At 39.9% G+C, this 24,187-nt stretch overlaps 1 protein-coding gene and 2 long non-coding RNA genes across 6 annotated transcripts in view; 1 reads left to right on the forward strand and 2 right to left on the reverse strand.

Annotated features, from left to right (window-relative positions):
- Window positions 1-214: 214 nt before the first annotated feature.
- Window positions 215-11,959, reverse strand: tmdd1 (transmembrane and death domain 1). 3 transcript variants are annotated; one of them, XM_077576219.1, is made up of 6 exons: window positions 11,899-11,959; window positions 8,490-8,597; window positions 8,164-8,325; window positions 5,784-5,903; window positions 3,329-3,463; window positions 215-515 (listed from the first exon to the last, which is right to left on the reverse strand). In XM_077576219.1, the coding sequence occupies exons 1-6, from the start codon at window positions 11,948-11,950 to the stop codon at window positions 271-273; spliced, it is 822 nt and encodes a 273-aa protein (XP_077432345.1). In that variant the 5' UTR covers window positions 11,951-11,959; the 3' UTR covers window positions 215-270. The 3 variants fall into 3 exon arrangements, with proteins under 3 accessions (XP_077432345.1, XP_077432354.1, XP_077432363.1); XM_077576228.1 differs by lacking the exon at window positions 11,899-11,959 and adding an exon at window positions 11,509-11,759; XM_077576237.1 differs by lacking the exon at window positions 11,899-11,959 and adding an exon at window positions 11,464-11,759.
- Window positions 11,687-24,187, forward strand: part of LOC144058044 (uncharacterized) — a 129,637-nt gene continuing 117,136 nt past the window's right edge. For both annotated transcript variants that reach the window (XR_013295366.1, XR_013295367.1), the window contains exons 1-2: window positions 11,687-11,817; window positions 13,514-13,583. This is a non-coding gene — a long non-coding RNA (uncharacterized LOC144058044). The remainder of the gene's footprint in view (window positions 11,818-13,513; window positions 13,584-24,187) is intronic.
- On the reverse strand, window positions 12,555-13,993 carry LOC144058050 (uncharacterized). The gene is made up of 2 exons (XR_013295368.1): window positions 13,902-13,993; window positions 12,555-13,816 (listed from the first exon to the last, which is right to left on the reverse strand). It is a non-coding gene; the product is annotated as an uncharacterized LOC144058050 (long non-coding RNA).

The following is a 24,187-nucleotide window of genomic DNA, read 5'->3' on the forward strand; positions in this document are numbered from 1 at the left end:
AATTAGTTCTCTTCCATGCCAGACGGGCACAAAGCCGGCGTCACCATCACAGTAACACCGGAACAACCTTTGTCGCCAGGGCCTGGTTCCAGTGCATCTGTCAGCCTCAAGTCACCAACCCGTGGGTGAGCCAAACACTCCGTACGAAGAAAAAGAAAAAAACACTGCTTCACTAATGACGTTATTCCTGTTGGAGCTGCTTTATTTGCTCTGTTGAGTATTTGAGTACATATCACCTACATTTTTGTCATGTCACAACGTTAGCCTTGACTAATTTTTAATGATCAACTCATAACTGGGGAGACAACTAACCCTGGGTGGACGTCTCTGCTGGCTCTGACGGGAGATACGCAAGACAGCGTAGAAGGTGGAGACGGCAGCCAGCAACGTTCCCCCGAAGCCCAACAGGATCCCGTACAGAAGAGGGAGGGCCACGTCCAAAGGGCTTTTCGAGTACGCAGGGACAGGTAGCCGCTCCACAATAAGATCGAGGTCACGCCAAGTCAGATCGGACGCTAACATAAGATAATGACTGGTTAAGGACAAATGCGTGAGATGTTTGGAGGAGCACCTTAAGACAAACAAGCTCAAATTGTTTCCCGGGGGGAGTTGCAGAAATAGACAGGGGATGATTGCATCATTTAATTCTTGGGAAATAGGAATCCTGCAGTGAAGGGCCGAGTAATGAGTTTGTAACTGCCCACAGCAACCAAATCTAATCCAGCATCTCATCCAAACACATTGGCTACGTTCACACTGCAGGCTAATTCACATTTCTTTTGCCCACGTTTGACATGGATCTGATTTATTCATGCAGAGTCAACAGTACAATTCTGATCTTTTTTTTCCCTCCCAAATCCAACCTCGGCATCTTTCATAACATTTCCACCTCCTCCAGCCAATCTCGTGTCCTCAATAGAATTTCTGATAATTGGTAAAAATAACACACACATGACTAAACATGTGAAGCCCCAAAAAAAAAATGTTACATAGAAGGTTTTGACTTAAAAAAAAAATCCAAATTGTATCATGACCTACAGTATGACTGTAGCCTTAAATTAGTACATTTTGGAGACCAATGAAACATTCAGTCATTTGTCTTTTATTAATAGGGGATTACCTTCAAAGTCCCTATTTTACATCCAAAAGTGCATGCTTGGATGCATTGTGCTCCATTCACCAATTTTAGTTCACAGTGCAACCAATTAATGCAGCTTTTATGCTATATTGAGCCTACAAGTGGAAGGAAGGTGGTAGACTCATTCTGTTAAAAAAAAAAAAACAGCCTACATACCAAGAATAATTGTTAATTTTTTTGGTCACATCGTTTCATACTACTCTGCTGTTATACGCATAACATAGCAGAGAAAGACAGTGAGAGGCAGTACGAATAAGAACTGGAAATGGAATTGTACCAAACCACTTCGCTGAGATGTTTACATTACGTACCTACAAGCGGGTACTCAAGTCGAGACGAGATCGGGTTTACTAGCATAGCAACTAGCTTGGGCTGGCTAATACTGCACATAAACACGTTGCGTTTTCGCTCCTAAATTTAGGAATGATAGCCTCCATGGCGGCGTATAAAAGTTACAAGTACCGACATTCTTACGAAGTGATTACGAGGATTGATTAACAAGCGAGAAAGACGGAGAAGCTGTCCTAATTGCTAAGCTAACCGGCTAATGTTATCGCGGATGTGTCATTAAGTGCTTGGGATATTGATGACACTTTTCACAAGAGTCTCGTTGGAACCGCTTTAAAGTGGAGTGTGTCCAACTTTGAACAACAAAATAGAAGGCAATTTAATGATTATATGGAGAGAGAAACTAATGCTACACATTTCTGTAAACACAAAGTGATGTGATTGTTACAGCGTCACGTACGTCAGCCGGCAGGATTAAACGCTTATCAATATTGATAAGGAGTCAGAAAATGGATGGATATACTAGTGTAAAGTGAATACATGTAAATGTTATTTGTTTTCACAATGCAGTCCTGAGTTTTGATTTTGACTTTTGAAATCTACACAAAAAATGTTCTCAAAATTACATTACACAGTAGAGCTGATAATTTTTTATTTATTTTTAATCAATTTCTGTCCAAACATTTTATTTTATTTTATCCCTCTTATTGAGATCAATAAATATTGTCAAAAATATGTCACTGTGTCTCTTCTGTTTGCATTTGATAATTTTATATAGCTACACAACTAATGGATGCATTTCTCATTTGATACACATATGCTTAATGTCACTTAAACATAAAATGAGAAAACGTAAACAGTCATAGTATGTTGTAGAATTTTTTTCAAGAATAACTAAAAATATATTGTGGCATATCGTTATCGTGATATAAAATAGCCTATATCGTGATAGAAGAATTTTTCCATATCGTCCAGCACTATTTACTCGTATATTGTCTCTACATTTAAAAAAGGTTTTACTATCTTGATACATTTGCCTGCTTATTTCTTTCTATTATGTCCATTGATTCAACTGGCCTAATTTTAATAAGGCCTCGTTCAGACTGCCAGCCCAAATTCGATTTTTAGCCCATCCAAAGATGAAAGATGAAAGTGAGTGGCTCTTTTGTAGTCTAAACAGTCACAAAGCACATGAAATCAGATTTTTGTGAGACAGATTGAAACCACATGCGGGAGGTAGTTCAATATCCGATTTGGGCAGCATGCGTCTCAGTCTGATCAGCTCAAACACTCAGAACGGATTTGACTATCCGTGACGTCACTCTACGCGTGCAAAAACCAAATGCGCCCACGCTGTCACTATCTACTCGGTTTGCTGCCCGACTGGTTCCTCGCATGCTCGACACTCGGCAGCCAAACGCCTTGACGGCTCCACTGCCCCATCGACGACTCTCATGCTCAACCGGAAATACAGTGACAGTTAGATGGACAAATAGAGAATTAGTGCCCGGCCGTAGCCATAGACATATGGTCGTTTAAAAAAAAAAGCAAAGAAAAAGAAAACCATTTAACGCGCTTGCGAGGAATGGAAAGTACGAAGCGGTAAACAGTGTCACATGACGTCAAACACTACACGCGCTGGGCTCCGTTGGATGTCGTTGCTATAGCAACCTGTCAGATGGGTCAATAATGTTGCTCAGTTTGAACAGGGCAAGATCAGATTTGGACACTTGGACAGTCAGCCATAAAAATTGTATTTGAGGAATCCGATTGGAGTCAAATCATTTGGTGAAGTCTGAATATTTATGCATTTATGCAGATTAATGTAAGCAACACTCAAGTCAACATGGCCATCTGTTGGTGATGCAGTGTTGCGACTTCCATTAATGCAATATCGCTCACCTCTTTTCAATCTTTTAGTTTGGTCTGTTTCCGGTTCGGCCTCTTCGGTGTTTAAGGACTTGATAAAGTAATGATAACCTTCAGCATACCGTTTCAGGTTTACAATTTTATCCTGGATGATGTTCTTGCCCAGCTCTGTGGAAAACAAACAAACAAACAAACAAACAAACAAACAGAATTGAAATGCTAAACGTGCATCCTAAAGGTAATTCCTGTTCTATTTTTGTGAATGGCGTAAATCCTGCCCGAAGCGAATTAGACCCGGTGTTGGTATTTTCACAGCCGCGAGCAGGTCAGCGGATATGAGAGAGGGAGTGGTCACAGCTGATTTCAATCATGCGTAATCCAAGCAGCTACACTTATTCCTTTTAATTGTGGTGTAGTCTCACACTGAGAGTGCCAACATGGCACAGCGCAGAAATGTTGTTTGAAATTGGCAAAGCAGCCTCATGTGGATCCAAAACGTCTAAAGTTATTTTCATGTGCCGCAGACCACCACCCAAACCTTCCATAGGTGTTCAAGCCAGTGGGATGATTAATAAACAAAAAGATCATAATAAGAATAATATGTACAGTCAATTGATTTCTAGTGATTCAGAATGAAAGATGCCCGCTGTTCAGATATTTATGAATGAAATGCAGCTGACATTCACCATAGATGACCAAATGCACCGGCACACCCAGCTTGGCAGAGATTGGTCTCCTAAATTGGCAAACATGTGCAGTGAGCCTTGCCCTGGCTGAACTGGCGCACAAAAAAAAAAAAAAAAATTCGGCCCTGGCATTTTGACTTAGGCCCGCTGCCCACCATTCACTCCAATGAGAGATTTTCGCCCCCCTGGTCGTCTGGCATTCATTCCAATTGGGGAATTTCGACTCCTGATCGCCCGCCACTCGGGAGAATTCTGCCAGTGATGTATCTGATGATGTTTCAATTTGCTGTCTATATTCAAAATGGATTGACGGACAGGTCCCTCTAAATCAGAGGTGGGCATCGAGGGCCGGAGTCCTGCAGGTTTTGGATGTTTCCGTTCTCCAACACAGCTGATATATGATCAGCTCATCAGCAAGCTCTGCATAAGCCTGATAATGATCCTGTTGATTGGAATCAGCTTGTGTTGGAAGTGAGAGACCTCCAAAACCTGCAGGACTCCGGCCGTCGAGGACCCAGATTGACCACCTCTGCTCTAAATTGTGGGCCAATCATTGAAAAGCCAGTCCAGCCCTGGCCAGGACCCAGCGGCATTTGCGCCCTGTCGCAGATGTGCTGTCTACGAAAATAGAACTCTATGTTGTTTGAAGTTGTCTTGCCATGACTGTAACAAGTTTTGGCAAAAGCGAAGTCAGTGTTCATGAATGTCAATATGAGAGGATCTCTCTGGACCAGAAATGGCCGATGTTTCCTAAGTGGTGCGTTCTGTGCATCCACGCAGCATTTTTCATAAAATATGCCACCATCTTCCTCGTGCCTCACCTTGTCATCGCCTCCCTTTGACTGACGAAATGAGCAGATGGTTTCCTCTGAGGCTGGTGTCAACTCCACTGAGTCTTCCATCAGATCATTTACACCTTCGTCTCGGCCACGCCGGACCACACAACACATGCCAGAAACTGGCAGCGTGCAAAAAAATGTGCCACTTTTGAAGCGCCAATTAAAAGCAATCACAGCATAATGAAGCAATTATACGCCGCTGTTTAAAGTCTTCAAGACGGCGGCGTTCTCGACCGGATTAAAGAAGCGCTTGTAAAAATACAACCGCAGAGCAGCCAGATGAGGCTTTGTTCCAATTTGCGTTTGTCGAGGGACATGCTGTGATTTCCCCTCGTGAGGTTTGTTATCAACAGTACGTTGTACAAACAAAGTCAAACCTTTTTATTTGAAGCTTATTACATCAGTAGGCCCTCATAAAAGCAATTCAAAATGACATTAAGAAATGTTACCGAGGCAAAGCGCTCATGAATAACAGAATGCGCAGCCCCCAAGGCAACCATTTTATGACTCGGATCCTATCCTTGAGCAGCCAATCATCTGCTTAACTGTGAACTGTTATTTTATCATCCATTTGGGGGGGGGTTAAGATGTCATTCTAAAGCAATCTTGCTTATCTATCAGACAATACTTGGTTTGAAAATCATCATCTAATAAAATCATCATTTTTACAATACCAATTAGTTTGAAGATGGTTGGTTGATAACAACAAGGAGTGGACAAGCCATCGGGAGTTTCAATTTTTGGGCTCCCACTTGTCAATAAATATTAATCGTGCATGTCACTCATGTGCACTCCCTTCCCCTGGCAACGAATGACCAACAGTACAAGTAGATAGACAATAAAAAGTTAATCGAAATAATCATCATTGATCCACTATACGTTGCTGGCATAAATAAATGAACAAAGCTATATTTGTAATAAATGAATCCTTTCCAGACAAATTAAATAAACTTAAGCTCTTACCAGTGGCAATGTCTGGTCTATTGATGCGCCGCAAGGACTGAGTGAGTCGGTCGTAGTAGATCTTTGGGCCGTTTTTCTGAAGCCAGTCTGTCAGCCCCTTACGGCATTTAGCCTCATTTTCTGGTAGAAGAAAAAAAAATATGTGACACTTATTCATAATGATCACTGGATGAATTTCGAAACAGCACCTCTGAAGAAAAATGACAATTTTGATTGAGGTTTTCCTAAATGGAGTTCGAACCACTGTCATTTTGATGTCACTCACACAAGATCTCAGCATATTTTAACAGATCTAATCTGGGTTTTGATTTTTTGTGGGTTTTTTTTGGCAACACAGTTCCAAAAAGTATACATCATACATATTACACGAGACATCAACGTAATATAATAGACAAGAACCCAGTTCAACAAGCACCATGTCTTATTTTGCAACTCTTTTTTTCCAAAAAGATGAACACCCACAACAAAGATGTCGTGTGACGGACATAACAAGGTGTGTGATCATATCAGCCAACTCTAAGCCGTACGATTCCAGTGACCAGCAACTGCAGCTAAATTCTTTTTACACTTTTACACAAGTATGTTAGCGGATGACAATGAGAGCAGGGGTCACCAATTTGTGCCCACCAGGTCCACAGACTCCACATAAGTAGCTCGCAGGCTTTTGTAGTGGGTCCCGGTTGGGTGCCCGCTGTCAGATATATAGATAATTCTGTAAATATCAGAAATACGACACGTAAATCAGCAATGCTGGCCACTTGTTGCTCTTTTTCTATTCACTTGGATTATGAGCCACCCTTCTCCGCTGTACCTTACGTGGTCCAATTGACATTGTAGGTTAGTGCTGCCACCCAGTGTTCGTGTTGCGAAACAACATAAAATCACCAAGAACCCCAAAAACGACTCTGATAGGGATTTTTTGTTTTGTTTTGTTACATCTCAACAAAACACTTTTGTGAGTATCATCCCAAAATAGTTCACCAGTGATGGGGCAGTGTGATTTTGTAGGAATGATGTAATAGGTGAAAGGTGGAGAATCTAGGTCCAGGAAGGAAAAACACTGGCACCTCTAAATGATTATTTGAAAATTGAAATGGTAGAGATTCACGTAACAGAAATAAAGTGTAGCATATTGGTATTTCTGTTTCCAATTATTGTGAGATATCAACATGATCAGTGTCTTCACATGAATGAATGTCATGAATTATTAATAATAACTTTAGCAGTCACTCACAAATCTCTTTACAATTGACTAACCTTTAATAACAACTAGAGCAAATCTTTTGACAGTTGATTAACCTCTTATTGATTATGCCATTATTCCAGTTGGTTGGGTAATCGTCAACTTTTCGAGGCAGAAATTGTTTTGTTCTGTCAGGAATGGGTGTGCGAGGATGAGGGTGCACTCAAATGCAGGGAAACACAGCGGGGAAACAGAAAACAAGGGCAATATGAGGATCTTTATTGAAGCATGCAGAGACAGTGACTGGACGGGACGTGAGTAAACTGGTCGCCGAGACTGGGCAGAACGAAACGCACTACCACGCAGGACATCGACAAACACAACAGACTAAACACACCAACAATAATGAGACACACCTGGGGAACACAATAGGCTGAGGGCACGGATTGGTCACACACACTAAGAAGGGAAGAAACACACTGGTGGACCTGATCAGATATAACGAGACAAGGGGAGAGACTAGGAACACACAACAAAACACTGAACACAGACAAACACAACCATAATAAACAAAACCAAAACATGACATGTTTATCGACTTGAATCACTGTTAGTATCTTTAAGGTGCGCAGTGGGCGTTTTGGTCATTGTGGCTTCATGCAATGCGTGCAGGGCAGCCCTTATAATAACATATATAATAATAATAATAATAATGATATAATAATAATAATAATAATAATATGCTGAAATGTAATTCATGCAAAAATGAGAAAATGGGGAAAAGACGAAAACAAAAAAAAATTGAGAAAAATAAGAGGAAAAAAAGAAAACAAGGAAAACAAGAAAAAAATTATGCAAATTTCTTATTCCAGAATTAACCTGGAAGCAGCTCTCAGCTACAAAAGGTTTGGTGAAACTTGACTTAGAAAATCTTGACGTTGAATGGTTTGTTTTTATGTTTTACTTGAAAAAATGTTTAACTAATTTTATAAACAGGAACTGTTATTTTAGTGTTTCATGACATGCAATACTTCTGAAGAAACATCCACCATCCATTTTCTATAGTGATATGGGGCAATAAATATTATTTCATCAACCAAACATACATGTTTTTGGAATATGAAAGGAAGACTCACCACACAAAAAACACAACAAGCGCAAACTCCACATTAATGGTCAAAGCGGATGAGTGCTGACCTTTGGGTGAAGCGACGTGTCTCTTGACAATATGCTGTTTTTCAAGATGCTTTTTGGGTACATTCTCAGATTGAGAGAGGGCAACCAGGAGGTCATCGCACTCTGAAGGCGTCAGTAGCTCCACCAGACGCTCCAACTGATGGGCACCAACGTGTTCACCCACTGAACAGTCACACGGTGCACTTGTTAGATGATCATTGATCCAGTTTATCACCATTTCAAATTGTACTGCTTATTGGCACGATACTTCAGCAAGTTAGCATGCAGCATTTTTTTCTAAGCCACTCATTAGCATGCGAGTGGCTCATTTTCTCGCATGCACTCACCTTTGTATCCCTCGTGCTCGTCATCGTCGTCCTCCTCTTCCTCCTCCTCAAGTGCCAAACTTTGAGCAAAAAGCAGCAATAAACAACATGTCCAGACTTGCATGGCAGCTGAAAGAACAATCAGATCAGATGTGATGGTTATGATTTAAAAAGTGTCAGTGATTCATAGTTCCCACAACTTCAAAGGCACCCAAAATCTCGACCACAGAGATATCTTTATTGACAGACTCAAACAAACAAACAAACAAACAAACAAACAAGTAGCCCAACACACGAGAAATTAACCCTTGGTTTAAAAAACACAGTAACAATCATGAAGTAGATGAGCACAAAATTGTCTCAACAATTATTCATTGGGAAATCAAAAATGGGAAAATTCATATACATATCTGTACTTTATTTGTATTTATTTTTGAATCTGTACCAAAAATGTAATGGGGTTCCTCCTGGGCTCAAATGTCAACCCAAATCTATTAAATTAATTGTATTAATTGTATTAACTCAATGTAATACTGTTAAGCTAAATATGCATTGAAAACATGCCTTGGTGAAATCAATATTGATATTAGTTCTACTTTAGTATTCTTTAATCATATTTTTATGTAATTCCATTTTATTATGTTTCTTAGGGATGGACTTATGTTTTTTTTTTTCAGAGCTGATACTGATTAATAGTAGCCATATATTTGGAGCCGGCACTCATTTGCAATAAAAGGGACAGTACAGGGGTAGGCATGTTCGGTCCTCGAGAGTCGCAGTCCTGCATGTTTTTGATGTCTCCCTGCTCGAACACAACTGAGAGGCTCCCGCAGAACGTAATTATGAGCTGATGATTTAAAACACCTGGGTTGGAGGCAGGAGACACCGAAAACATGCAGGACTGCGGCTCTCTAGGACCGAACTTGCCTATCCCTGGAATAGTATAAATTCCAACACTGTTAGAATGTGTGTTAAGTCAGTGCTTCTCAATGATTTTTGTTTAAAATTGTTGTAAGTACATCTCTCCAGAGGAGCTAATACTGCGTGCACAGTCTCTGACCATGAGGGCGCCACTGCCACCTACTGTAGTGGATGTGCAATTACAATTTATTCTAGTACGGCAAATGTAGTGCGGCAAAAAAAAGTTGCCTTGGGTCACCCGTGCCCCCCAACCCGTTAATGCACCACCACGCCCAGAAGCTTTTCAGATTTGCAATCTATTTATTTTATTTTAAGATTTTTTTTCACAATAGACATATTTGTTTTAAAATTTAAACAAAAATAGCAGTGAGGTCCCAGGCTTGTCTTAGTAAATTAAATGAATAATATAATAAATAGCTCCCTAAAGTTTTCTATAGGGTTAATAAAGTTTGCCAAAATGACAATTAAAAAATTTAAATGTTAATCTTATACATTTTTGTTTTCAGTTCTAACAAAAACAGGAAGTTCCCAGCAATTTGACTCTGATGCACTGCCAAAATAACCTAGTTTAAAATGGATCTCTTATCCGCCGATACCAGTATACTTCAAAATGACCATTTGCACCGACGCCACGTGATCACATGACTGCCCTATGACGGACGGCGGAAGGAAATGATTCTTGAATGGAAGTGGACGTGAACCGGAGCGACTTAGTGACTTTACAAATTAAAAGTTATTATTGCCCATCGAGCCATGGAATCTACTACTTCAATCGAATGTAGCCTGTCAGTCGGAGTTGCAAATTTAGTCGGGACTCATAGAGTATCTACTAATTAAAACATTTATCTACTAACCTCGCAAAATATGATCGCTGCAAATCCGTGAATACTTTGTGGGCTGCCAGTCCTTTCTGTTGATTGCTGCTATCAATCGACGTCGTTTGTATTCATTAGTAGGTATGCGAAAAAAAGCAACATTTGGTTTACTCCTTTGTCTGTTTGTACAAACGACCGCAAAGCAAGATACGACCATTTTATAAGATAATCGATTAGATAAAGGACTTTACGCTGTACGAGATTCAATGATTACAATACAGGCAAGTGGCTCTTTTGTCGTCCAGAATCCCGGAGGGGGCGTTCCCATGAGGGCTGTGACGTCACGTGCAAAAGGTCAATATCTAATCTTTGCAATGCTTTGGTTGTATGGATTATGGGTTAAGTAAATGGTATTGTGGGGAACTGGGTAGAGCGACATTCTAATATGTATATGTTATATATTTATTTTTTGTTGCTATGAATCCAAAGAGGACCAAAAATGAATTAATGAATAAAACATCTAGTATAAAACATATACCTCATATATGAAAGAACATGGTGTATTAGCATTATTACTATAAATGCAGTGGTAGAATTTTTGATTAAGAAGGTTAGATAGCATCTTTGGATAGTGAAGTGACTGAAGTCGTAATTCATAGAACCCATGAAGTTACCCCAAGTTACCCCAACTTATGGCCCATGTGATACTATAATATTTGTTTACTTGTGAGCTGAGTTAAGTATAATGATATTTTGGGGGTAATTTTAATCATATTTTTATTTATTGTAGCCTAAATAAAACAATAAAGATATCAGTGAAATTAACATTGTACATTTTTTTAAATTACATTTTTGGTTAGTTACATACAATTATAAATACATTTGCATGATCATTTTTTACAAAAATTTATTCTTGCATGTTTTATGTCATGTGTTATTGTAAAGCGCTTTTGTTAGAGCTGCAGCTGTTGTGAAAGCGCAATATAAATAAAGATGAGTTTATTTAGCATTTCCCCCCATAAATTGGTCAGTTAAAAACAATTCGGTATTATTCAATTTGGATTCAATTGATTTGATTTATTGTAAAAATAAATAAATACATGCACTGTATTCAACTCAAGTTTTTGTTAAATCATTTGAACCCTAATATGAATATGAAATTATGCGATGAAATATTGGCCATACATTTTTTTTAAATAACCAATTTCTAAATATTTTACACTTATCAAATGTAGATCTTGGGCACAACTTTCGCATACCTTTTATCGCACTTCCATTCGATTGGATAAAAAGTTTTCTTTCACCTGTCAATCACCGTTCATCCATGAGATCTGCATTCGACTCTTTTGGACTACTTTCTCCTCTTCACCATGAAACTCTTCTTCTGTCGAATTTATAGCATGTGTTACCGAACCTTTTGGCTATATTTAACTGAAGTCTGTTATTATTATTATTATTATTATTATTATTATTATTGCCAACAGATTAAGCGACAAAACCGACGTTTTCGACCGTAGAGTGGCGCCAAATCGCTGCAGCTAAGCTACTTTATGGCGAAGGGTTGACACGTGACGTTTGACGTCCTCCTAACATCTTTTGGGAAGTGAATTCGGGTACGTATTGTCTTTACGTTGTATCACCACCGTGTCGTCATTAGTTTAGCGTCATTAAGGAAACGTCTTGTCTTGGTTCACCTGCTGCGTCGTAGCTGTGTTTTGAAATGTTTGTTGAGGGGCTGAATGACATGACGTCAGCTTCAAATGACATGACGTGAGCTTCAGAGGTGGTTTGATTGTCAACTGCAATCCTCAATAAGGAAATCATTTACCACAATGCTGATGCTTGTAAATAATTCTTAACGTATTCACGTACGATCACCTCAGTCATTAGTACTTTTCATTGTGAAGTTGTTACATCCAATGGTTAACAGTTCCTCTGTTCAACCATCTATCAAAAATAATTTCCCTCCCTTTCCCCAAATTTAGTGATCTACCCTTGTGAGGAATTAGCGTTTCAGAAAATGGATGGATGGATTTTAATTATCTGTTTTTTATCTGTTTAGACTTTTAATAATAATAATAATAATAACAATTATCACACTTAACTATTTACTGTAAGTACCTGTACCTGAATTCCTTATATAGCTGCATGAAATTCATGTTGTAAATAGTCGTATATTCTGTAAATCTTAATTGTTAAATACACTTAAGTTTTTCATCGTTAATTTCTTTGACTTTCATCAAGTAATAATTTCCTCATAGTCAATCAAGGACATTTATTTTCTTTATTTCCACCCTCATTTGTGAACTTTAATCAAATGAATAATACAAGAAAAAAAAAAGAAGAGAAAAACGTGTTGTAACCGATGAAGGTTTTTATTGAATTGAATAGTGCTTGCTATAGATGCAAACATTATTACACTGATAAGATTTACATTATGTATGTGTGCACTTTGTTGTTTTTGTCTGCTTATAGCAACAAAGTGTTATATATTCAGTTTTCAGGGTGAGCATGTGTGATAAATACAATTTGTTATGAGGCTCTTCCATGTAGGGAGGCCAAGTCTGTACTGTAGCGGAATTAATTTAATCAATTACCCCCTCCCTTTTTCACACAAAGAGAGCATATTGCTTTATTCAAATGCAAAACCACAAATATGCTTTTTTTATTATTATTACACACTGACAGCAAAGCAGCAGCAGCTCGGCAGGATTGTGTAGGTCGGAGTACAACAATAGGCACACACGATGCATCACTCAACCTAGAGGTGCACAACTGAATGACATCACTGTTCAGGCCAGGGCTGCAGCAAGGGCACATGTTGAATTGTTAATAAACACCATTTGCCTAAATTGCAAAAGGTTGGTTCTGCAGGCCCAGCCTTAAATTTGAGATTGTGAAGGCTGAATACAAGGAAAATATGAGTGTCGATGGCGTAGCCACCATTTATAAGATAAAGGAGCCATTGTTTTTGCAGCGTGACACCATAATTCTGCTTCACTTTGTTTAGCTAGCACATAGAACAAGAGACATTGGGAAACATTCCATATGACAAGCATCTTGTAGCCCAAAAAATATAGTGCACTATCAACTCAAAACATGTTCAGAAATAAATGAAGAAGAGCACCTTCTTAAGTTGGCGGTCCGATGTGCAGCCTCCATGTCTCGTACACTTCACGCCACTGAAATCTGGTTATGTACAGATACAGACTCCGGTGGAATGAAGGATAGAACACATGGAATGTACCTATTGAGGTGGATGCTAAAATAAAAATACTTTGTAATCTAATTTAAATCCTCTTCTTCCAGAAAGCCCAAAGTTGGGGCGTGGTGACTGCAGGGATGGGCGCTGGTTCACAAACGACGGGCGGTGGTGATGGTGAGTGGAGCAAAAGTTTGGATGTTAGCCTTATCTTGTCAAATTTGAAATATGAGACTCGGCAATTGCTGTGGTTCCAGGGTCTCTGGCTCCAGGTCAGAGCCCATTTAGGGTTTGCAACCAGACACCAGTCACAGGTCCTCACCTGAAGCCTTTCGGTGCATCCGAATTTGACTTTGAAGCAAAAATGTGCAGGACTCTCCAGCTCATCTTAGACAACATGAATGTTTATCCTAAAGAAGTAAATACATAAGAAATCAAAAGGCATAGTTACAATGAAACATTTTGCTAGTTTGTAGTTGTAAAAGCAATACTTACTTTTTCTGCTCCCCTTACAAATGTGCCAAAATGAAGCAAACCCTCAAACTGGTCTTTCTGAGTCATTGCAAATGCAAGCAACAGCAAAGCACTATCAGTCTTTGCTCTACCTGACTCAGGTATACTGTGCTTTAGAGTTCTGAGCCAACCAATGGGATGCAAGCACCCAGGGGCCACCCACACTTTTCCCCAACCATAAAAAGCAACCACACCCAGCCATGCCCGTGTGGGTTTAGTGGCAAGTATTAAGAACTAATAACATCTCCTGTTTTAGTGCTCCTATTAGCTCACAATACCCGTTTTCCGCTTCAGAGGTTTTGCCGGAAAACTCGTAGGAAAGGCAAAATTAAATAGGACGAGCCATGTAATATTAATCTATAATAAAGCCCTGTGCTTATTATTTCATGAACCCCTTTTGTAAATTGCTCATTTCTGTTCTGCCTTCTTCAGAAGACCTTCAAACCTATTCTGGTTACAACAAATAAAAATAAAAGTTGTTGATCAGTACTGTATAATGGCAACACTCCTTAAAGTGGTTATACTAATGGACCAAAACATTGACAATTTCATTTTATTTTTGTGAATGCTAAAATGTAATAAGTTCCTCAGCAGTTTGCAGTTTATGGCAGAAGGAGTACTATTATGATCATTAACATACTTATGATTGTAATAGTATGACTTTATTTCATTGCTTAAAAATTGTGAGATTTTTCTTGTAATATTACAACTTGTAAAATGACTAGTTGATCACCTCACATTAACATTTGTAGACTTTTTTTTTTAAAACTTTATATCTATCCAAGATCTATTACACACAGCATCCTAACAGTTAGTTGAATTGCAAGTACACCTAAGTACCTCTAAATATAAGTATGTAGACGTGAAAAAAGGTAGAGGGGGATCATTTCCCAGTAAAGAAATTGCTCTCCTCGAGGCAAACGCACCCCCCAAAGCCTTATGTGAAAAATGGGGCCATCCCTCACTGTGAAAGGAACAACTTTTTGAAAAGCATTCTTTCTACTCACAATAGCTGGATTTTGGGGGTGGGGTTGGGGAGATGGGGGATGGGAGAAGAGTTAGGACACATTCCTCACCTTATGGGATCTCTCTGAAGAGAGTGCCGCCTTTCCAGCTCAGTCGTCCTTTCCGGTTTTATTGATAATCAAAGAACCATCCTTGAGTCTTCAGTTATTATGTTTCAGGATTCTTTATCCATAGCAATTTCAGTGGACCCTTTCTTAGTGTACACAGCCCATCCTAAGATGTTGACCAACCTTACATTTGTTTATACTTCAACATTCATTTCCAAGAAAGTGAAAAAAAAAAAAGGATAGACTAATGAGTGTGTGTCGCTGAGGACCTACCGACATCCAGCAATTATTACTCGTCTTTTATTGACAGGGGAAGTGCGTCCAAGGCTTGGAATTGAATTAAATGACATAATTTGAGGAGCAAATTTCTAATTTTGTAGAGGATTTTTAATTCTTTTAATTCTAGGGACGTGCGGCTCGGTGGCTCACTGTTTAGCACGTCCGCGAGTTAGAATCCAGGCTTCGGCCTTCCTGGAGGGAGTTGTTATGTCTCCCCATGCCTGTGTGGGTTTTTTCCTGGGTGCTCCGGTTTCCTTGCATGGTAGGGTAATTGAACACTATGAATTGTCCCTAGGTGTGACTGTGAGTGTGAATGATTGTTCGTCTGTTTGTGCTCTAGCCCTAACCCCGCCTACTGCCTGAAGACAGCTGGGATAGGCTCCAGCACGCCCGCAACCCTCGTGAGGAAAAGCGGTTTCGGATAATGGACGGACGGATAATTCCTGGCACGTAATGCAAGGGTTTTACTAAACAATAATACAAAAATGACACTATAGCGAATGAACAATTGTTTTTCATTTTTATATAATCAACAAGTAATATTTCTTAATTTCCTGTTGTGTAAAGCAACAAACTGTATTTTCCCCAAAAAAAGAACCAAAACTAAATGCGCTACAACAAAATAAGATCTACATTAATGTAACTCAACCGTCAAAATCAATATTCAGGGCCCTATTGTAAAAACAAACAAAAAAACATTACATAATATTGTAATATAAATTATTACATTCTAATTATTTTATACTAATATACTGCAGCGATTTGGGTTATGCATGTTGTTGTTTGATACACAATATGTTCCGTTTTGCGAAACGATACTATTTCCGAGCGTCTTTGAATGCATCATGCGACTCGCTGAGGGGAGGAATGAGTTGAAAGTGCGGACATGATAGAGGACCTTCGGTCGTGTGTATGCGTACTCTTTGTCTCAGGCTGCTACTGTTCTATTTCGGCGCCTACAGTAGCCTTGTTTGTGATTCATAATAAAAGGTGAGATAAACAACTAACGTTTGGTGTCATATCTGGCTGACAGCGTACAGTCATACTTCCCGGTTCAGTTTAATAGTTTAGTAGATTTTCTCTCCACAATCCAGACATTTATTAATTTGTCAAATACATACACTATAACATGATTCCAGCCAGATGTCTATCAAAGTGTACATTTCCGGTGTTAAACGTGCCGGCTATTTGGTTAGGTTAGCTTAGCACTTAGCATTGGAATGTAGCTTAATCGCTGTGACGGATGGGGAAGATAAGTGCCTATCTGGCAGGAAAAAACTGTTTGAACAACGCTAGTCAGTCTGGTGTCCAGTACTTACTTTGGCTGCTAAATGCTAAACTAAATGTAAACAAAAGACTCACCAGATGCTCACCGTTCTTCCCGCCGGTAGCTCTTTTTTGGCTTGGTGCTCACAGACCGTTATGAAACTGTTCGACATTGTTTTTATTTCACCTCGCTGTGTGTGGCATAGTAAGAGAAGCAAGTTAGCAACTCCAAAACATGGAGTGTTCGGCTGCTTGAGTACTCAGCCCAAGTCCGACTGTTGATGTTTTGCTCAACTTGAACGCGCATGCGTCTAGCGACTCAAGCCTATGGGCCGTCTCAGCGGTTGATTGTCAGTTTTGCTATTCAATGTGTTTTAATGAGCAATAATATGTAAATTTTGCCTGCAAACTGCAATACAAAACGGCTTATTTCGAGCCTTAGCACAGCACACGGTGGCTGGGGACATGCGGTGCCTACTAGTCATTGGGGGAACGCTTTGCCTGGCAAGGTGGGGGACAAGAAAAGCCTGGCGTGCCACCAGGCTACTAAAATGCTGGGGGAAAGCCTGTGTTGCATTTTCAAATGCAATGAGGGCTTACGATTGTTTAGAAAAGAGGGAATAAAAACGCTCAAATAAGCCGCTCCGTGACACAAAACTCGCTGTAACAAATAGCAATATTATGACCTGAACCCGGAAGCGGAAGTACCACAACCGCTTTCCCTCAGGAATAATGCAGATAAGCATTGCACCAAAGAAAAATACAGACACACTGGAGGTCCATGCGCTTTATTGGGCAGCAACAGTATTTCAGTGTTATTGCGTGTTTGCCAACCACCGCCAATGTTTTATTTTCTTTAACTCTTTCACTGCCACTGACGTTTAAAAACGTCAAGTAAAAACCTACGGAGCACTGCCAATGACGTCAACAGACGTCATCCAATGATTTTTTTTTTTTTTTTTTAAACGGGTAGAGGAAACCCTTCCGCATGTCTGGTGAAAGTTTCCAGCCTGTCTGTTGTGCCTAATGACTATTTTTGGCCCCTAGAGGGCAGCGACTCTCTTTTGACAAGATCGGGTGGGCGTCAGTAGAGGCGGAGCTAGAGCGTCGAGCAGGAGATGAGAATGGAAGACAAAGGAAAAATGGCGGCCGGTCGCGAGGAGCTCACGCCCGAGCCGTTTTTTTCAAAGACCAAAAGCATCGCTGAAAGAGCACATTGTTGACGACGATGATCATCATCGATGATGAAGATGAGGGTGGTGACTCCGTGGTTGGGAAGCATTGACGCGGCAGTAGAAGACGTTAGATGGAGCTAGATGGAGGAGGGAACGGGCAATGGCGAGCGTTTGCAAGCAGCTCTACACTTACAAAACAAAAGGCATCGACCAACGCTAAAAGAGTACATTGATGACGACGATGATCATCATCGATGATGATGAAGGTGAATCCGAGCTTGACGGCGAAATTGGAACCGCTGACGCGGCGGCTATGACGGCGTCGTAACGCGGAGCGCAATCGAGCACGCACAGGCGGACGTTCGATCGGACGACGGAGAGTGCCCCGAGTCCAATGCATATTCATCGGAGGAAGTGTGTACAGTCTGCTACTTGCTTTTTATTCCCCGGAAAAAAAGGCCGTCAAGAAAGTGTAACGTTTGCACGCAAAACGGACCAATGCGAAAGTGAAAGTAAACTGTTGTGCGAGTCCTGGCGTCTCTTTGCACGCAGGAGAGCGTTACAAAAGGAAAAACTGTATTTGAAACATCCACATAATTGTAAGTACTACCACAGTTGCACACATTTGTAAATAGTTTGCGAAATTGTTTTGTCAAATTGTTACACTGTTGAATGGAAATAAACGTATTTTGCAATCAGAAAACACTTTTTCATTGTTGGTGAAAGCGTTTTACAGAAGTAAAGCACTATTTAGGTGTTTGTGGCATCATTCATGGACAAAAAGAAGTGTACAATTCACTAGAGTGCATGAAATAACATCGTTTCACAAAAAGCTCTTTTTCTCCGTTTTTTGTTTCAAAACAGAGAATTTCGGTGAAATTAACCATTTTCTATTGTTGATTACTGAAGAACGGAATAAGGTAGAAACAAACTTTTTTTTCTGATGAAAGATGAGAGTACAATCTTTCATTTGGTAGTATGTGTGTTTCCATAGTCCAACCACAACATTTTCTGTGGACCTTGAAAGATCACTCAAAATGCTTAAATCGGCTGGCAGTGGGGACAACCCGTTTCTGAAAACGTCTGGCAGTGAAAGAGTTAAAAAGTCTTATAAAACATCAACAACAAAACCAAAGAACTATTGTAGAATTCAAATGGAGATCTTTTTGTTCTTCCTGGCTTCAAATCCAATTGATTGCATGTTAAACTTCCCTTTGAATAACATGAAATTGATGCTTTTAATTTTAAATGGTACCATTTGCTTCAGATGCTTGTGACAGTTAAAGCAATTTGAATGTTTTTGTGTGAGGCTCTTGTTAAGGCTCTGCAGCCTGGAGCCACCCTGAGGTGTTTCTCTCTACCTTGATATTCCCCTCCTCGCACCACCTCAATGGTGGCTGATGTTCCGACTTGCTCAGGCAGGAATGCACCCTAGCTACTAATGCACTTTTATGCCCAAGCACATTTGACAATAAGCAGCATCGTCATTTTGAGGCATAAATATTTCGGCATCCATTTGGATACAGATTTGTGGCGACACACCCAGAATACAAATGGTCTGGGCCTCAATCGGAAAATACCCAAGGCGTGGGACACTCCACAAATACGATAGATGGAACGTGATTAGGTTTTAGCAAGAATCACTATCTCTGTATGAAACAAAAACTAATCAGTACTGGATATGAGTTAATTTAAATTTCCTGTATCTCCATTCTTTGCTTTGCTTGTTATCATGTGCTCTATGAAGTGATGAGGTACTAATACAGATAAAAACAATATTATTCTCCTCTATGTTTAAGTGCCCAAGAACGCACTATTCTTGAAAACATATTGTAGATATATGTTGACGCACGCACGCACGCACGCGCACACACACACACACACACACAAAAATATGTTTGCAAATGTAGTTACCAATCCCATAATGTAATAATATACAAATATCATTTTATTTAACTTTTTATTTTTATTTTAAATATTTATATTTGTGTATGTATCTATGAAAATGCATAGAAATACTATGTCCATTTGTGCCTTCATTTCTTCACACGAATTAAGTTCCATTTACAAACACAGACAATGACTTACATATTGCATGTAGAGCACTATGCAAACTATGCCTTTGAGGATGATGTTTTCTCAAATGAAATGACCCATCGCTAATGTTAACATTATTAATATTTTTAATTCTTTATTTCATATTTTAACTATGCTGAATTTAGTTATACGTAGATGTGTAGAGCAGGTGTAATAATGTTAAACTCAGTATAATTTAACCTTGTTTTTGTCTAAAAATTCCTTCTCAGTGTTTTGCACACACACATTCTCTTCGTGAGAACAGATTTTGCCACACATACCCTGAGAGCACCATCACTCATGGCCACTCTAAATCCAGTTCAATTTGTTTGTGAGATAATGTTTTGGGAAAAAAATACGAAAAGTACCCTGAGAGTATATTTTATCTAAAAAGATGAACACAGCTGCGGACTGTGTACGAAAATAATATTATGTAACATATTGTGTGAGAACCAATCTGTTTTACTTATTCATGATGGGAGGAGAATAGGTGTTCTCTTACTGATTTGGATTCTTTAAAAGCTGTATTCCGCAAAAGAGCACTCTTGGATTGACACACTCTTTACGTGATATTCAAGATGTTGACCGGAGATCTCTGTAATAAATCATCCTTCGAAGGAGCTTTTGTCACAAAGAAGGCTCATCTCCAATTTTTTGGAACGCGCAAATGATGACAAATTATATCATCATCTATCACTATCCATGAAAAATGTAATCGTTATTCGATATGTTGATATAATCTGGTCTTAATTTTTTAATTTAAAACTTTTAACCGTAAAACAGATTATGTAATGAACTACAAAATAACTTAAAATACGTAACTGAACAACTTTCCCATGGGCTCATCACCTGTGATAGGGGCCAAAGAGTTATTGGCTATATGTTATTGGCTTCTACAGCAAATATCGACACATATATACATACTTATATACAGTATTTACATATATCGACACTCATACTTTTCATACCCCCGTTTTATGAAAAAAGTAAAATAGTGATGCGGGCCGTGCCAAATATTATTTTCAGTATTTTGCTGGCGTCGGGCCGAAACCTCACAAGTCACAATTTGGTAAATGTCATCCCCCCCCCCCCAAAAACATATTCTATTGGTCAGTCTATGCATGTGGATGTTATTTATCTTATTTTTTTAAACAAATAACTGACCAATCTAAACTGTTGAAGATGGATTGGGAGGTTGAACTGGTCTCTATAAAGACTCGGTTCCCCTCGTCACATTGAAGAGCCGTTCAAAAGACTCGATTCGTTTGTGAACGTCACATCACTAATGTCTGCGGAAATGCTCCCACATAGTCAGTCAAGCGGAGCGATTACGTGAAAATACGGCAAATCTAATGTATGAATGGGGGGCGGGTGTAACGAGTAACAACTCTAGCGTAGCCCAATATAGCGGAGTAAGAGTAGCGTTCTCTTTCACACATCTACTCAAGTAAAAGTAAAAAGTATTGTGCGTTAAAACTACTCTTAGAAGTACAGTTTTTCAAAAAGTTACTAAAGTAAATGTAACGGAATAAATGTAATTCGTTACTGCCCACCTCTGCAAATGGGTCCTGGGGCCGTACTTTGGAAATCCCTGCACTAGTGTGACCAGATGAAGTTTTTACAAGCGTACACTGAAAAGTTGGGCGCATTTGCCAACATATTGGTTGCAGTGTCGAGCCCCGCCGCTATTTGTGAAATCTGGTAAAAGCGAGATCTTCTTCTCCTTATTTTCCTTTCGGCTTATCTCTTTAGGGGTCGCCTAATCATTCCTAATTGGCTCCATTCCAATTCACGTCACAGTCAAGGAGTCCGTGGCTCTGCCGTCTTCGGCACTGACAACAAACAAGGATTTGCAACTACTGAACATATTTAAAATTGACCAATGCTGGCCCTGTTTCTTTTTCGTGAGAGATTTACAATCATTGTGTCTTTGTTGATTTAAACATGTTACGAAAGATGTTGTTGGGTTTATACAGGCACCCTTTTTCTCTGAATTTTTGGCATGACGAATAAGAGAGCCATGTTGCTTTGCTGCCCACAGATTGCTGAAATGTCTTCACCGTTTTGAAAATGTGCTATAGCTTGAAATGCAATTGAGTGATTCCTGGACATAAGCAGCGACCCGCTCATTCAGTGTAAGCAGTGGAGTTGTGAGTCCGTTTGACCGTACTGTTTTCGTTAGCTTCCACTTTCAGTTGCTTGCTATTATAACTGCCGTAGTCTCGGTTAGACTTTTCAAACAAGACATTTTATGAGCAGCTTTAATTAATGGTGAAGGCAGGGTTAAAAGAAACTTACAAGTGAACATGTTATGGAGTTTGATTTAACTAACAGAATAACAACATATCCATCCTTGCACCATTTATTCTTTGTAGAGCACAACTGAAGTCTATCCCGGTGTGGAAAATGGTGGCGTTTCCCTTACACTGATCAGCCTTCTATCATCATTTGCTTGAATTTGCTTTGCAAATGGCCCATTCTAAAGGACCTGCACCAATACTACACACTTCCAACACTTCCTCTTCTTTGTGAAGGTACACTGCAACCTCAATGAACGAGTCTGGACTTGTCTGCTTCTCAAAACCTGAGCTTCCTTCTCCACTAAGCCTCTTCCTCTATAGAAACTGGCCACATTCCAGCTTGTTGGAGGTGCTGATTAGTGCAGCTTTACTGGGAATCACAGTGTACAGGCATCAATGTCTGCAGAGGCAAAGGGCAAAGTTAAGAGGTGGCACATTTATTGAAAAGGGCGTGCCAAATGCAGCTAGCCCCCTCTGATTAGCGAGCCCATTAGTTAACCTGGTCAGACAAAAGAACCGACACAAAGCACTGGGGTCAATTGCAGAGCTGGAACCTTTCACAGACAGTGATTACGACGAGCGTGATGTGGTGATGTTGGTACGTGCGAGCATGTTTTTGTACATGTTGTGATTCTGTCAAAATGAAATAAACGTTGCCCTGCCTGCCAACATACAAAAAACAGTAGTGCACTTTTGCTCTTTAACTCTTTTACTGCCAAAGACGTTAAATGACGTTCTGCAAAAACCTACGGAGGAGCGCCAAAGACGTTAAAAGACGTCCTCCCATTTTTATTTTTATTTTTTTGAAACGGGTGCTGGGAAGGCTTGCGGAGCTCTCCTGAAAGTTTTAAGCAGGTTTTTTGAGCCTAATGACTATTTTTGGCCCCTAGAGGGCAGCGATGACTCTCTTTTGACAAGATCGGGTGGGCGTCAGTAGAGGCGGAGCTAGAGCGTTGAGCAGGAGATCAGAATGGAAAACAAAGGAAAAATGGCGGCCGGTCGCGAGGAGCTAACGCCAGAGCCGTTTTTTTCAAAGACCAAAAGCATCGCTAAAAAAGCACATTGTTGATGACGATCATCATCATCGATGATGAAGATGATGGTGACTCCGTGGTTGGAAAGCATTGACGCGGCAGTAGAAGACGTTAGATGGAGCTAGATGGAGGAGGGAACGGGCAATGGCGAGCGTTTGCAAGCAGCGCTACACTTACAAGACGAAAGGCATCGACCAACGCTAAAATAGTACATTGATGACGACGGTGATCATCCTCGATGATGATGAAGGTGAATCCGAGCTTGACGGCGAAATTGGAACCGCTGACGCGGCGGCTATGACGGTGTCGTAACGCGGAGCGCAACCGAGCACGCACAGGCGGACGTTCGATCGGACGACGGAGAGTGCCCCGAGTCCAATGCATATTCATCGGAGGAAGTGTGTACAGTCTGCTACTTGCTTTTTATTCCCTGGAAAAAAAGGCCGTCAAGAAAGTGTAACGTTTGCATGCGAAACGGACCAATGCGAAAGTGAAAGTAAACTGTTGTGCGAGTCCTGGCGTCTCCTTGCACGCAGGAGAGCGTTACAAAAGGAAAAACTGTATTTGAAACATCCACATAATTGTAAGTAGTACCACAGTTGCACACATTTGTAAATAGTTTGCGAAAATGTTTTGTCAAATTGTTACACTGTTGAATGGAAATAAACGTATTTTGCAATCAAAAAACACTTTTTCATTGTTGGTGAAAGCGTTTTACAGAAGTAAAGCACTATTTAGGTGTTTGTGGCATCATTCATGGACAAAAAGAAGTGTACAATTCACTAGAGTGCATGAAATAACATCGTTTCACAAAAAGCTCTTTTTCTCCGTTTTTTGTTTCAAAAGAGAGAATTTCGGTGAAAGTAACCATTTTCTATTGTTGATTACTGAAGAACGGAATAAGGTAGAAACAAACTCCAATCTTTCATTTGGTAGTATGTGTGTTTCCATAGTCCAAACACAACATTTTCTGTGGACCTTGAAAGATCACTCAAAATGCTTAAATCGGCTGGCACTGGCGACAACCCGTTTTTGAAAACGTCTGGCAGTCAAAGAGTTAATAAC

Source organism: Vanacampus margaritifer, chromosome 1 (genome assembly GCF_051991255.1).
Source record: "Vanacampus margaritifer isolate UIUO_Vmar chromosome 1, RoL_Vmar_1.0, whole genome shotgun sequence".
Lineage (NCBI taxonomy): Eukaryota > Metazoa > Chordata > Actinopteri > Syngnathiformes > Syngnathidae > Vanacampus > Vanacampus margaritifer.